General features: G+C 37.4%; 1 protein-coding gene across 5 annotated transcripts; it reads left to right on the top strand.

The window, feature by feature from the left end:
* The first annotated feature begins 228 nt into the window (after nt 1-228).
* Nucleotides 229-13,554, top strand: LOC103492731 (sodium/hydrogen exchanger 1-like). Of its 5 annotated transcripts, none has more exons than XM_051086975.1 (15): nt 229-422; nt 913-1,114; nt 1,277-1,395; nt 1,800-1,897; nt 2,357-2,416; nt 3,067-3,113; nt 3,191-3,385; nt 3,887-3,933; nt 4,228-4,294; nt 4,407-4,507; nt 4,612-4,713; nt 6,056-6,194; nt 6,629-6,691; nt 12,067-12,150; nt 12,470-13,046. In XM_051086975.1, exons 2-15 carry the CDS (start codon nt 950-952, stop codon nt 12,479-12,481), a joined length of 1,299 nt encoding a protein of 432 aa, XP_050942932.1. In that variant the 5' UTR covers nt 229-422; nt 913-949; the 3' UTR covers nt 12,482-13,046. The 5 variants fall into 5 exon arrangements, with proteins under 5 accessions (XP_050942932.1, XP_050942931.1, XP_008451435.2 ...); XM_008453213.3 differs by lacking the exon at nt 12,470-13,046 and adding an exon at nt 13,057-13,554 and having other exon boundaries at nt 231-422; XM_008453214.3 differs by lacking the exon at nt 12,470-13,046 and adding an exon at nt 13,057-13,554 and having other exon boundaries at nt 231-422; nt 903-1,114.
* Nucleotides 13,555-14,821: the final 1,267 nt, after the last annotated feature.

Genomic DNA, 14,821 nt, shown 5'->3' with positions numbered 1-14,821 from the left:
TATTAAGATTAACGATAATAAAATAGGAGACAAACTTTATGATATTTATAATTTTTTTAAAGATTAATTTCACCAAAATTTTCGTTAACTACACGAAAATACTAATTTTTGAACCTAAAACATAAAAGAAATTCGAATGTTGAAGCCACGTAACAGTAACGAGTGTGGGCCATCCATAATCAACTATACAAAAAAATTTAAAATTCCATTGTCACAGTCACCGTAACAATGGCGGACTTGGCACACTCGAATTCCATATTCTGATCCTACGGCCTCCATCTCAACACCGCCACCAAAGTTTCTTCCTCTTTTCCTTCGCCTCCAAGTCTCCATTCTCTTCTTAACTTTCGACTTTCAACTCCCTCGATATTTCTTATTCTGTCTCCTCTTCTCTCCATTATTTACGCGGTAGTACAATTAAGGTAAACATATTCTACTTCCGTCTTCCCATTTTACAATCTTTGAATGTTGATTGTTTTGCTTCATCTAATTAATCGCTTCCTGGGGTTGCTTTGAATTGAAGTTCTTGTTTCATCTAATTGTAGTTGGAGGAGTGAATTGAAGGTAAAGAAAGTAGTAGAATCTTAAGGGTTAAGTAATGATGTTCATTTACGCAGAAAAATAAGTGGGAAGTTCTCGAAATCTATCCTAGGCTGGCTTTTTCGTGATTATTTTTTCTGGGTATGTACTGGAAAAATTGTTAATGTTAATGTTAAATTAGGAGATAAAAAGGTGTTAATGTTAATGTTGTTTTTCAATGGTAATGGATTTCCAAACTTAATTTAATTTATCTGTTTTTATTTTTGGGCCGTCTAAAATATTTGGAAAATTCATGGGAGGGAAAACAATTGATCGAACCTATTTTGGATTGATAAGGTGAGTGTTTAGTATAATGATTTTAGTTTCTTGCAGTGTGCGGGGAGGACTTGCCTAATATTCATATTATTTCATGGATTCGTATCTCGGAAACACCGTGATGAAGTTGGCTTTGAAAGAAGACCCTGAAGAGCATCGTATTGCATTATTTATATTGCTTCTCTGTGCTTGTATTGTAATTGGGCATCTTCTTGAAAAAAATCGTTGGATAAATGAATCAGTCACTGCCATTTTCATTGTGAGTTGCTTTTTATTGGGACGTTTCCGTCAACGTATTTATAAGCACACGCATTTCACCTGAAAATGATAATTTAAATTAGTTAAGTTACCCATATAGTATGGATTCATATATCTTCAGGCATAGGTAATTGAATTTGTGATATTTGTTTGTTGTTTACAGGGTCTTTTCACTGGAACTCTCATCTTAGTAACCACCAAGGGCAGAAACTCACATATACTAGTGTTTAGTGAAGACCTTTTCTTCATTTATGTTCTTCCACCTATAATTTTTAATGCCGGGTATGGATCAATCAGATATGAAGTGTTTTTTTGCGATGCTGTTACTTTATCTGTATAATATTTAATCTGGCAGTTACATGTTAAGTACACTCTTGAAAAATTCTTAATTACAATTGTTGTCCGGGGACTACTACGATTCTGTAGCATCAATCTTAAAATTGTATTATTCGACACGTATGTCTCTAACTTAATAATGTGACATGTTTATATGGTGAACTATTAGTTCTCTATTAAATTATAGAGCCGTCCTGACTCCTTATCGTGTTTTATGATTTCACTTATGAACAAATTGTCTTCAGCAATAATGCCTTGAAAGATTTTTCATTTGAGAAAAGACTGTTGACTAATTATTCTTTCTCAAGATACAAATAGTTTCCTAAGTTGAGATTTCTCTCATGTTACAGGTTTCAGGTGAAAAAGAAGCAGTTCTTTCGAAACTTTCTAATGATCATGTTGTTTGGGGCTGTTGGTACTGTGATCTCATTTTTCATCATATCACTTGGTAGTTTCTCGCATCTTTTTCTTCTCTCTAAACTTTCACCATCTAGTGATAGTGTATATCTAAAGTTATTGGGACATCTTGCAATCTCTCAAATGTTCTCGTTAGTCCCCCACCTCCAAGGGGGTACTTTTTGAAACCCCTTTCTTTAGTGGGACCTTTTGTGGGTATGTTTTTGTGGATGGTCTTGTATTCTTTCATTTCTTTTCAACATGAAAGTAAAAATAATTATTGAACTTTTGATGAAAGTTTGAAACAACACAATGCTTATTATCTAACATACAATTGGCTCAATATATCTTCAGGAGCTTACATGCATATAGGAAAATGACTGTATTTATGGAAGAGAAATGTTTGCTTATGACCTTATCAAGTGGACATCGTGATTGCATTGGTTTAGAATGTGTTTATGCCTTAGATTGAAATCTTTTTTCGAAATTAACGTTAAGACCCTTGAAACAGGTTCGCTACATTTATTCAAGAAATTTGATATTGGCTTCTTAGACATGGGTGATTATTTTGGTACATCTCTGATCTTCTTTCTTATCTAATTTGTGTATAGAAAGCCTGAGCATTATTCTCATTATTCTTTTGCTTGTGGGGATAGATTAGAACTAGAGTCTCCTTCCTGTTTTTTTCTTCCTCTTTTAAATTTTATTATTATTTTTAAATTTTATTTCTACCTTTATTTATTGTTTCTACATTTTTAAATTTAAGTTAAATTTTTTAATTAATTTAATCTTTATTTTTCATGGTTGAATATAAACTTATTAGAAACTTTTTAAATTACAAGAACCGAATTACAACCACTAAGAGGGTGTTTATGGTGCTGAGTTGAGTTATAAAGTTTGGAGATTGGAGTTAGGAAGTTTGTGTTTGTGGTGCAAAGTTGTAAAGTGAAGTTACTCGATAAATGTGCAAAAGAGGGAAAGATGAAGTTTTTTGATAAATGTGCGAGCTTTAATAATGAACATTATCGAAGTTAAGTTATTTAACACCGACTTATAAAGTCGGTGGGCCAAACACCTCCTAAAAGTTTAGGAATGAAATTTATAGTATATCCTTAATTAAATACCTTGGGTTTATGTAGCATTTTGTTCTATTTGTCAATCGATATTCTCTACTACTCAATGTATTTCCCCCTTCCTTCTTTGCTTTGTCTCTTGTTGCAGCCCTTGGAGCAATCTTATCAGCCACGGATAGTGTTTGTACCTTGCAGGTGCGTCTTGATTGCAGCAGATTATATGTCACCCAACGATGTACCACAATTTGCTAATTTTTCTTCTAATTCTGTAGGTGCTTAATCAGGATGAGACTCCTTTACTGTATAGTCTAGTCTTTGGTGAAGGTGTGGTCAATGATGCTACTTCTATTGTACTTTTCAAAGCATTCCAGAGATTCAACCTCTCTGACGTCACCTCTTCCAACGCCATCCAGCTTCTTGGAAACTTTTTCTATCTATTCTTTACAAGCACCTTGCTGGGAGTGATTGTGAGTGTTTTTTCGTTACATTTTCTCATTTTCAACTGTCATATTGGCAGTAATCTGAAGTAAACCACCACGAGCTGACTTAGTTGTCATTAGGACCTATGAAAAAGAAAAGGGACTTATAGGGAATAGGTTCATTTCAAACCATGGTGATCACTTATCTGATATTTAAAATCATGAGTTTTCTTGACAACCAAGATGGTCGAGTCAAATGGTTCAGCTTGTGAGATTACTTGAGGTAGTAACAAATTATAGATATATAAAAAAGAGTAAACTGCAAGCCAAAGTCTAATTGGTGATATATTAATAAATACATTTAAAATAATGGGTCATGCGTGAACAGGAAGAGTTTAACTCTAATAGAAACTTAAAGACAGTGAAGGTGCAAGAGTTACAAATATCTTATGTCATGGGATGGTAAAGGGCTACTCATTTAAAGTTGTTAGTTGTATTACCATTCATTTTTTAGTTCTTCGGAAGTTGAGACTCTACTTTAATTCACAGGTTGGGCTGTCCAGTGCATACATCATAAAGAAACTGTACTTTGGCAGGCAAGAACATCTTTTTTCTCACAATTGTTGCATATAGAATGTGTATTGTTCTTTTCCTCCCTTTGTTCATTAAGTTCATTTCTTACGGTCAAAGAATTATAATGTAGTGACTGAAACGTGATCCATGCCATTGATAAAAAAATATTTAGATCTACTTGTATAACTTTGAACTAGTGGGTTTTCTGATAAACTTGCTTATTTTGGAGTGTAGGATCAGAGGCTTTTTGTATATGTCATCTTATAATATTAAATTGAAGTCAGAGTGCTATAATTTGGACTTTTTCAAAATTTCAGGCACTCAACTGATCGGGAGGTTGCTTTGATGATTTTAATGCCTTACCTTTCGTATATGCTTGCTGAAGTAAGACTTCAAAAAATATGTACATGTTAAGTAAAAATGCGTATCAATTTTAAATTCAGATCACTTTTGTTTTTTGCTTACATGTGATGATGCAATTGCTTATTTATTGCAGTTGTGCTATCTAAGTGGTATTCTTACTATGTTCTTTTGTGGGATTGTCATGTCTCATTACACTTGGCATAATGTGACTGAAAGTTCACGAGTTACAACCAAGTATGTAATTATTTTTCCTGGTCTCATTGGATACCTCTTTTTCTTAGAATTTCAGAGTGCTAATACGGTTTTTCTTTCCTTCTGTTGTTTATTGGTTCTTGTAGGCATACTTTTGCCACATTCTCATTTGTTTCCGAGATTTTCATCTTCTTATATGTTGGTATGGATGCCTTGGATATTGAGAAGTGGAAAGTTGTTGGCCAAAGGTGAAATTCTTAAGTTGGTTTTTGCTATCAAGAATTGCAATGCTATTATTTTACTTTCACCATTCTTACAAGTGTTCTTAAGCAGTTTATTAATTGGATTATTGAAGGATTGTCTAACTGTTTAGAATATATATATATATATATATATATATATAATGCAAGAAAACGAGGGTATACAGAACATCAAGCCTAAAAGGCCCCACTTTAGAAAGGTTCTCCAACTTGGAGTATAATTACCTAGTGTATAATTACATAAAGCCTTTGAAATCGAAGCTCAAAGAGAAACATGATACCTTACTAAGGACCAAATATCACTAGGTTCCTTCTCCACTCCCCTAAAAATTTATAAATGATTGTGATGATGCCTTGTTGGCATTGGCATTTTACTTAAATGATGAGCTAAAACCTTAGCAAAAATCTTATAAACAGTTAGAGGCAAACAAACATTTTAAATCCTGTTAGCATTTGCCTTCTTCGAAAAGAGGCAAACAAACATTTTAAAGATAGACTTGTTCAAAATGCCCCTTTTGAGGGACTCCTGGAACTCCTTAAGATTCCAATTATCCAGTAAACCATTGAGAAACTTTCATGGGCTGGTGATTTATTTATGTCCCTCCCAAGCATAGCTCTATGAATTTCCTCAGAGTAAACAAGGCCATTAGCTTGTCCCCTTACTGTGCCGAGATTGGGCACCAACCAATACCATCTACAAACGAATTTTGCAGCATTTTCGGGCTATCAAGATCAGAGGAAAAAAGGAAAGAATCTCCTCCTTAACCTCTCATCTACAGGAAACCTACCACTTTTCAGAATCAGAGGGCCAATAGAGGTCTTGCTTCTTCAGCCATTAGCCACCCTATGGAGAAAAGTACAGCAGTCCCTTCCTTAGTCCACTTTAACATTGGCTTTCTGATTCCAGCCTGTGGATTCTTTCCCAGGAAGAGATGTGAGCCTTAAATATAAAATTGAATGTACATTAGTGTGTCGGTTTAAGTTCATGGGTTCATTGTGATTCAATATGGTTCAACTTATTAAAATAGGAAATTTTGTGCTTAAACTCCTATATTGTTATTTCTCCCTTGATTAATATTGATGGCCACTAGTTGTGCATCGTGCTAATTTCTGAGCTCATGATGTAAGAAGTGATGATATGATTATAAGTTCAAAGTTACTTTGGTCTATTAACTCAAGCTTATAGGTTTATGGATAGTTTAACCCTATTATTGAAGGTTGGAATTGTCGACCACCAACTTTTGAGTGTTGTGGACACATATTCATGTACTTTATGCAACGGTCTCTCTGTCTGCCCTTTTGCATTACGTAATTTGTTGTTTTTTGACAGGCCTTGGACATCGGCTGGAGTGAGTCTAATACTGCTCGGTTTAGTCCTTGTTGCGAGAGCAGCTTTTGTATTTCCACTCTCTTTTATATCGAACTTGACTAGAAAGTCTCAAACTGACAAAGTTGGGTTTAAGCAGCAGGTAGTTATAACTTGGTTAAATTACAAGTTTGGTCTATGAATTTTAAGGTTATGCCTAATAAGATCATGTATTTGAAAAAGTTTCTAACAAGTCCTTTGACTTATTTATAGTTTGAAAAGTTTCTAATAGGTTTTTAACTTGTATTGTTTTAATGGATCTTAGCCACCAATTCCCGTAAACTTACTGCCATTCAATCCTTAAATAATACAACCCTCATATTCTAAAATCGAAAGTCTAGAAACCTATTACAAACTTATTGTATAGACAAGATAAATACAGCAATGAACGTTCATGATCTTACTATAAAATTTTCAAAATACAGGAAATTATAGGACAACCTTGAAAGTTTAGGGTCCAAACTTCTATTTCATTCCATTTTATTTCTTTTCAACTGTTTCGATTATTTGTTAGTTACTTGTGGAAATTCCTTGCAGGTTACAATTTGGTGGGCTGGGCTCATGAGAGGCGCTGTATCTGTGGCCCTTGCTTATAATCAGGTACTCTTCTGGAAGTTTTGTTAGCTTCATTGCTTTAGATTTCTTGGAATTTTACTCCCTAACTATAGAAGGACTTAGTCTAGCAAACCATAAAGAACACTAACATTGATGGTTCCTATTAGCTTTGGAAATCAGAACTGGACTATTTAGTTACATTGCTTACAGTACAAAGTTGGTCAAGCAAACCAGTTCGTTTAAATATGCCATGATTGTACTACGTTCTTATATTCTTATCAGGTGGTCATGCAGACCAATTGGTCAAAGGTCTCATTCTGAGCAAGTTAAGGACATCCATGATTAGATATAACATTAAGTTGATCTTTATCAACCCCTCTGATAAGCCTCAGCTGTATATATACATTCATTCTGATATGACTTGAGGGGAGGGTTTGGTAAGACTGTAGACTTTGCTTCCCTATGATACCAGAAAGTGGGGCGGTGGAGGGGGGAGGGTGTTTATTGTCACAATCGTAACCTTTCTAAGATGATTGTGTGGCACTTGTTCTGCTCGGTCAATGAGTCAGTCGTTCAATATTCGAAATCCGCGGCAAACTCGCGGTATGATGTAGCCTCCCTCCACGTTTTCGGGAAAATGTTTTTATAGAACGGGAGAGAGAAAGTAAATAGTTGAAAACATCATGAAAGAAAGCATTGAAGACCGTCAATTGCAAAGAAAATAGCTTAGCTTAGCTTGCAAAGAGTGCGACAAGGCTTGGGCGGGGGTCGGACTACTCATGTACCCCCTATAGTACATATTGAGATTTTTGGCCTTGGCAGGTTTACATATGAAAAAGTCGAAATGTCACACTGTGGCTCGGCGACACGAAAACGAAAGAATTAACCTAAACTACTTTCAAGACATAAAGGTAAAGCAATTTAGGGGTATTCGGGCATACGGCCATAGGTAAACAATACCTTGGACAAGTATGCCCTTGACATTCTCCCCCACTTAAACGGTTGACGTCTTCGTCAACTGGCGAAGCTGGAGCTCTTCGATCTTCTGCGTCCACGCTTCAAGGTCTTCGGCATGTTCTCCGCTTGTTACCTCCACGAGGGGCTTCTTCCGCTTCACCAAGAATTTCTGTATCTCCCTCGTGGGCCTTCTACCAGTCCTTACTCTGTCAGCAAGGACTTCCTTGACTCCTCTGTCTTCCTCCAGGTCCAGGTCGACAGATAATCGTACGACGTCATTGCACCGTTAATTGGAAGCTTGGTCATCCACTCGAACTCAAGAGGGCGTCGCTTTTGATCTACCATCTCCTCCATCGGCCTTGAAGCTTCTTTTAGGCACATTCGAGCGATGTCGGCCATTTGTTCACATTCCTCTTCAACTCTGTGAACTTGAGAGTAGTCCTCTACATAAGGGCTATCAGCGAGCGGTGGCAATATAGAATGCCTATTCCCTTTAATCTCAAACGGACTTTTCTTGATCAGCGAGTCTGTCTGAGCACTGCGACCAAATTGGGTTACGTTCAGCAGTTGAACCCAATTCTTTTGTCTGTCATCAACACAATGATACAGATATTCTTCGAACACACAACTGAATTGCTCGGCTTCCACTTTGGGAGTCTTGGTCGCATCGACGACCCCAAGACTTGGCCCCTCAATCATGGCTTGCTTCAAACCATTGAAGGTGACTTGACACTCGAGGTTCCCACTCCACTGAGTGTCTTCTTCTCTCAACAACCCACTTTGGTGGCACTCCACCACATGACCCAGTACGTTTATCTGGCTCTGCACAGAACGACACTTTCCTCCCTTGGCATCGGTAAGACTAAATGGCACCACAGGGAACTCGTATGCTCGATGTCCAGTGACACAAGTTGTCTCGAATCCTTTTGCCTTCGTTGTTCTTACTTGACTGTACCTCAATTGGATATGTGTGGCGAACTGCGAGTTTATTCTGTATACGACGATCAATACACCGTCGTAGGCTTCTGTCCTTCTTCTGCAAGGAAAGGACTGGGGCTCCCCATGGAGCTTGTACAGGTCTATTAACTCTTGTACTCGACAATTTCTTCAACTGTTTCCGAAGTACAGCTAACTTCGGTGGCGTCGTGCGATAAGCATTCTTCACATGCGCTTTTGCCTCTGATGGCGACTCTATCCCATGGTTGGTCCTTCTTCGCATCGACAAGGACTTGGGCCAACTATTTGGCATCACACCATGACACTTCTTCGGAACACACAGAGTGTCTTTGGGGACTGTCTCCTCCCTTTTCCCCAACGCCCCAAGCGGGATCTCTACAGATGGTGGCTCCTCTTGGGCGCGACTCTTCTCTAGTTGTATGGTTGATATCATTTTAAACCCGTTGGGCTGACGAATATCTGCTTTTACTACAGTGGGGAAATATTCGGTAATTGCTAAACATTTCGCTGAGGGCATTGGTATGACTTGATGTTCAAGGAGGAACTCCATTCCCAGTACTACATTGAAGTCGTCCATCTTTACAACCACAAAATCTACAGGGCCTTTCCATCCTCCCAACTTTATCGTCGTTCTTCACTAGTCCGACGATAGGTAAGGCAACAGAATTCACGGTCTTCATTCTTCCCGAATCCTTCTCCCAGCGGAGCCTTAGACGTCTAGCTTCTGCCTCTGTTATGAAGTTGTGGATCGCATCGGAATCAATCATAGTGCTCTTAGTCTGCTTTTGGTTGATCCAGGTGTCAACATACAATAAGCCCCTTTCCACTAGTAAGTTTCTCTCCACTAACCTTTTCTGGAGAGACGATAGGTATTTTATGGCCCCTATTCGAGTCTTCTCGCCCCCATCTATCTGGCCCACTTCACCCTCAGCTTGATTTGACTTATCATCTGAATTCCCGATTAACGAGGCCTGAAATGCATGGAAGTCGACTTTATTCAGGCATTCTCTTGCCAGATGTGGCCTCCCACATATGAAACAACTGAGGGGACGCTTGGGTGGGCTTCGATTATTCGACCTTCGCCATGTGTTCTCTGTGTTTGATTGGTGAGGTCTGTCGTCTTTACCAGGACATTCTTCTCCCCCGACAGCTTTGGGGGAACTCGGACGACTATTCCTGTTCCTACCAGGTGAGGAGCTTTGGTGACGTCTCACATCTTGAGAGTCACTTGTCAGATCGAACAACCGTTCGGCTGCTGCATAAGCTGACGTGAGGTCTTGAACCCTTTGTTCATATAACTTGGCCTTTGCCCACGGTTTCAGCCCTTCGACAAAACATAAAACTTTGTCTTTCTCTGATATATCGCGAATGTCTAACACAACCCCGCGAACTGTTTCATGTACTCTCGAATCTTGCCAGTGTGTTTTAGATCGCGCAATTTTCGTCGAGCAAGGATTTTCACATTCTCGGGGAAGAATTGCGAGCGGAGTTCTTTCTTCAGGACGTCCCAAGTATCTATTGTGCAACGCCCTTCCTGTATGTCCATGTATCGGGACCTCCACCACAACTTGGCATCTTCAGCCAGATGCATTGTTGCCAATGTCACTTTGGCTTCCTCAGTAACGGTGTTTGTAGCCTTGAAGTACTGTTCGAGGTAAAAAATATAGTTATCTAGGGCCTTTGCATCTCTTGTCCCACTGAAGGGCTTTGGTTTCGGGATCTTTACTCTGCTAAATGAAATTGTTCCTCCAGCTGGAGCTTGGTTTGCCATTGCTCGCATTGTGAGATTCAGCCTCACGTTCACGGCTGTGATTTCATTTCTAACGACATCGAGGGTAACTTGAAAATCCTCTGACATGTCGTTTATCATCTCCAAGAGTGTCTTCTGAGAGCTATCTAGCTCGCTGACACATTCTTCCATGTGGGCAGCAAAGCCCGATGAACTGTCCCCACACTCGTAGTTAACAGTTCTTCTGACGTTTGTGTTTGATTCTAAGGTGTCGACTCTTGCCAACAACTCTTGTATCGGTATCCCTTCGACACGGCCAGCTACCGCATCGATTGTACCAGCTTTCTCAGAAATTTCTTCAAGACGGGACTCCAAGTAGCGGATGGAGTCGGGAACTTCGGGTAGGTAGAGCATCTGCTCTTCTAGCTCTGCTAGTCGGTCTCTTTGGGCCTTGCTCGATGGATCCACCGACGACATACTTCAGTCTTACTTCAATTAGCCGATTTGACTCTGATACCATTTGTCACAATCGTAACCTTTCAAAGACGATTGTACGGCACTTGTTCTGCTCGGTCAACAAGTCAACCGTTCAATATTCGAAATCCGCGGACAAACTCGCGGTATGATGTAGCCTCCCTCCACGTTCTCGGGAAAATGTTTTTATAGAACGGGAGAGAGAAAGTAAATAGTTGAAAACATCATGAAAGAAAGCATTGAAGACTGTCAATTGCAAAGAAAATAGCTTAGCTTGCAAAGAGTGCGACAAGGCTTGGGCGGGGGTCGGACTACTCATGTACCCCTATAGTACATATTGAGATTTTTGGCCTTGGCAGATTTGCATATGAAAAAGCCGAAATGTCACATTGTGGCTCGGCGACATGAAAACGAAAGAATTAACCTAGACTACTTTCAAGACATAAAGATAAAGCGATTTAGGGGTATTCGGGCATATGGTCATAGGTAAATAATACCTTGGATAAGTATGCCCTTGACATTTATCGGGAAATATTAGCATAACAGAGAGGTGCTAAGGAAGGAGAAATATAGGGACAATGAAATCATGGGCGGCAGTATCCAAATGTTCCAGAGGTGAATGGAAAGTAGAAGGCAACGCGCCCAGATCTAAGGGGGATGCTGGGTCAATAAATGAAACTTGAATTTTGATGCTAAATTAAATCTAAGCATGTATATGGACCCAAGACAAGAATACAACACACGAATACAACGTCGCAGCATTTCCGTAAAACTAGGACACAATAGGTCAAAGACAGTTATTAAAATATAAAATACATATTAATTTCATATAGAAAGGAATTTAAGTCAATAAACTTGTGTATTGATATACTTTAAGAAACAAATTTAATGTTTTGCTCACAAAATTTAATATTTTTATCCTATATTTCTATTAATTATGCTTACCCAATCTTTAGTGTACATATCTAACACTGTCTAACTCGTATTCACTTTGTACAATTTGGTTTTTGACACACTTATTTTGCTAACAAGTGTTCAAATGTTTTTGTATAGGAAATGCATTAGAGACAAATATGTTATCCAAACTAAAGTATTTTTGCTTTTTAGCTGACATGATACTGGCACCTAAATATTTGGCTTTGTGTTTCATAATTTTTTTTCCCCTAATATTGAATCTATATATTTTTAACCTATTTGAAAACTAATATATTTTCGTCTCTGATGTGCAACCAATGGTTCATGCATCAGAGGCCTTTTGAATACTAAAGTGTGCCTAAATATGTATGTTTTGTAATATTTGCAGTTTACACGGTCAGGGCACACACAACTGCAAGGGAATGCGATCATGATTACTAGCACAATCACAATTGTTCTCGTCACTAATGTGGTAAGTGAAACGATGTATAGAGTTAAGATATTAACCATCATTATTTGGATGACTTCACATAATCTTAACTAAGATACTGTTTGATCGCGCCTAAATTCCAACAATGGCCAAGAAAGAGGAGAATCATGAGAATATAAGTAATGGACCATATCTTTATTAGTATGAGATATTTTGAGCGTAGCAAAAAATAAGACATTTAGAGTAAAACAAAAAACAGATCCACAAGATACCATTATAGAGATATGCATGCATTTTGTTGCCCCTAACACGATACATTCCTTTGGATATTGACATTGAAAATATGGCCATTTCCTTGAAGGTATTTGCATAGGAAATGGGTCAGAGTGGATGGTTATAAAGAGGGTTAGGAGTTTCAGGGGAGGGAGCCGGAAGGCATAATCTCTGATGGCCATTCTTGAAAAGTTGGTCGTAATTTCACTTTGGTATTATAATATAGTTAGAAGTAGAATGTATCAATTTAACAATTATGTCACCTCTAATATCCTAATAACATTTCTAATATTACCCTTTAATGACATTTCTAATATTACCCTTCTTGCTTATTAGATAATATTAAACCACCGATTCACCCAAAAACTTAAGTTGGTGGTTGAAGGCAAATTTAATTATATATCATTAACATTCTCTCTCACTTGTAGGCTTGAAATATTTGAAAGATCCAACAAGTGGAAATTAATTTTAATTGGGGAGGAAACAACAATGCAGGGGTTTGAACAAAGGACTTGCTCTAATACTATATTTAACCATAAATTCACTCAAAAGCTTAAGCTGGTGGTTGAAGGCAAATTTAATTATATATCGCTGACAGATAACTTTAACGTTTTAAAGTGATTGATGATTCTCATCATATCTAGCTCTTACTTCTTGATGTTAAATCTGTGGCAGGTGTTTGGACTATTAACACAACCTATTGTGAGGCAAATGCTTTCACTGCATGATACACAACTAGATGGCATAATGCTAGCAGATTCTCCACTTAAGTCCCTGAATGATCCTCTTATACCTGGTGTCGATGATTCCGAATCCGATGTTGGAGGAACAAACGTTCCCCGACCTACCAGCTTACGGATGTTGTTGACAACTCCAACTCGTTCTGTCCATTACTATTGGCGGATGTTTGATGATCGGTATATGCGACCTGTTTTTGGTGGAAGAGGTTTTGTACCTTTCATCCCTGGTTCACCAACTGAAAGGTATATTCATTGATGGCCAAATTGTATAGAGAAGAAAACACAATAAATTTTGTAACACAGCCATTCTTAGAATAGAAGGAAAGCTTAGCTGTAGGGCTGTATATAAGGACAACAGTTAGTCTTGTGTATGTTCGTAGGGCAGGCTATAGGATAACAGAAGTAAAGCTTATTTGGAATGATCTTTTAAGTACATTTTTTTTTTTTGCCTAAAAGTACCTTTTTAAACAAATACTGTAAAAAAAATAGTGTTATGCAAACGGGCATCGACAAGTGAAATTCGAATCTAAAAGTACCATTTTGAACTCTTTTAGATAAAAATGGTTTTAAATACATTTTTGGATTTTTGGGTGGTTGCTAAGTATAATCTTTTTAAAATAACATTTTTCTTAAAAAGATTAAACCCTTGAAATATATTACACACATTATAAACACATTTATTGAAAACCCACGTAAGGATTTATGTCAATGAACAAAATTTTATGTTTTTGGCTCCTCATTTTTCTGCCTTACGTGATTAATCTTCCATTAATGTAGGGCGTGGTTACGTTGTACTTTTAACTTTGAAAAAGAATTCATGTGGTTTCGAAACCAACTAAAATGGTTTTCTTTTTAAAACGAGTCTATGAGATAAGTTGATTTAAGATAAACAATGGAACCTTGAGTATTTATTAGTCAATCTCTTCTTAATTTATTAGAAACTTTTGGTTACCACTTTGGCAGTTGTCGCCAAGAAACCTCCGGGCATCATTTCTAATAATCTTTACCAACCACAATTTTTGTGATCTCGACCAACTCCGGCCACCACGGACATCAGCAAATTCTTTTATAGTAAGTCATTCCAAGCATGGCATAGTCAATAAGCATAAGCATTTAATTAATATTTTTCTGTTTAAAAACAATATTAGACCATAGGTTTTAGAAGGAACTTTCAACACATACTTAATGTCAAGAATTAAATTCAACCTTAATATATCACTTATAAATTATAAGTAGACCAACAACTATTGTACTCTCACAAGTTTATTTATTATTTAAGGTTGAGTTTAGAGGTTTAGTATACAACTCGTTTCAAGAGCTAGGTTTTAAGGGATCGTTTGAGATAAAGGGGCGACTGGGATATAACATTTGAGGTTAAATTAATTAAGGATATAGCAAAAATTAAAAAAAAAATTGCAAATATGACAAATTTTAACTACAATCCCAAGTAAAAGACGAAAATGCCCTTGTAAGCAGATATACTTCACGCTTTAATCTTCCATCTTCCACTTTCTTCTTCTTTCTTCGTATTCCGATTTGGTTTTCCCTTGCCGGTGCCTTCGTTTTCCGCTTCGCTTAACGTTCTCAACTTCATCATCTACAAACTTCTCTGCTTTTCATTATTCTCCACTTCACTGGTAATTTCTTTGTTTTCCATTCAGTCGTAACCTGTTTGAAATAGATTTTTTTTTTCTTTTTCT

The sequence above is a fragment of the Cucumis melo genome, chromosome 1 (genome assembly GCF_025177605.1).
Source record: "Cucumis melo cultivar AY chromosome 1, USDA_Cmelo_AY_1.0, whole genome shotgun sequence".
In the NCBI taxonomy this organism is placed as follows: Eukaryota; Viridiplantae; Streptophyta; class Magnoliopsida; order Cucurbitales; family Cucurbitaceae; genus Cucumis; species Cucumis melo.
The sequence above is the reverse complement of the archived record's forward strand: the minus strand, read 5'-3'. Positions and strand labels throughout refer to the sequence as shown.

Bases quoted from the DNA above. Each gene is read 5' to 3' on its own strand.
- LOC103492731 (XM_008453213.3), top strand. From the start codon at position 950: ATGGATTCGTATCTCGGAAACACCGTGATGAAGTTGGCTTTGAAAGAA. The intron at 4,508-4,611 runs GTATGTAATTAT...TGGTTCTTGTAG, and splicing joins AGTTCACGAGTTACAACCAA to GCATACTTTTGCCACATTCT. The intron at 12,151-13,056 runs GTAAGTGAAACG...AATCTGTGGCAG, and splicing joins TTGTTCTCGTCACTAATGTG to GTGTTTGGACTATTAACACA.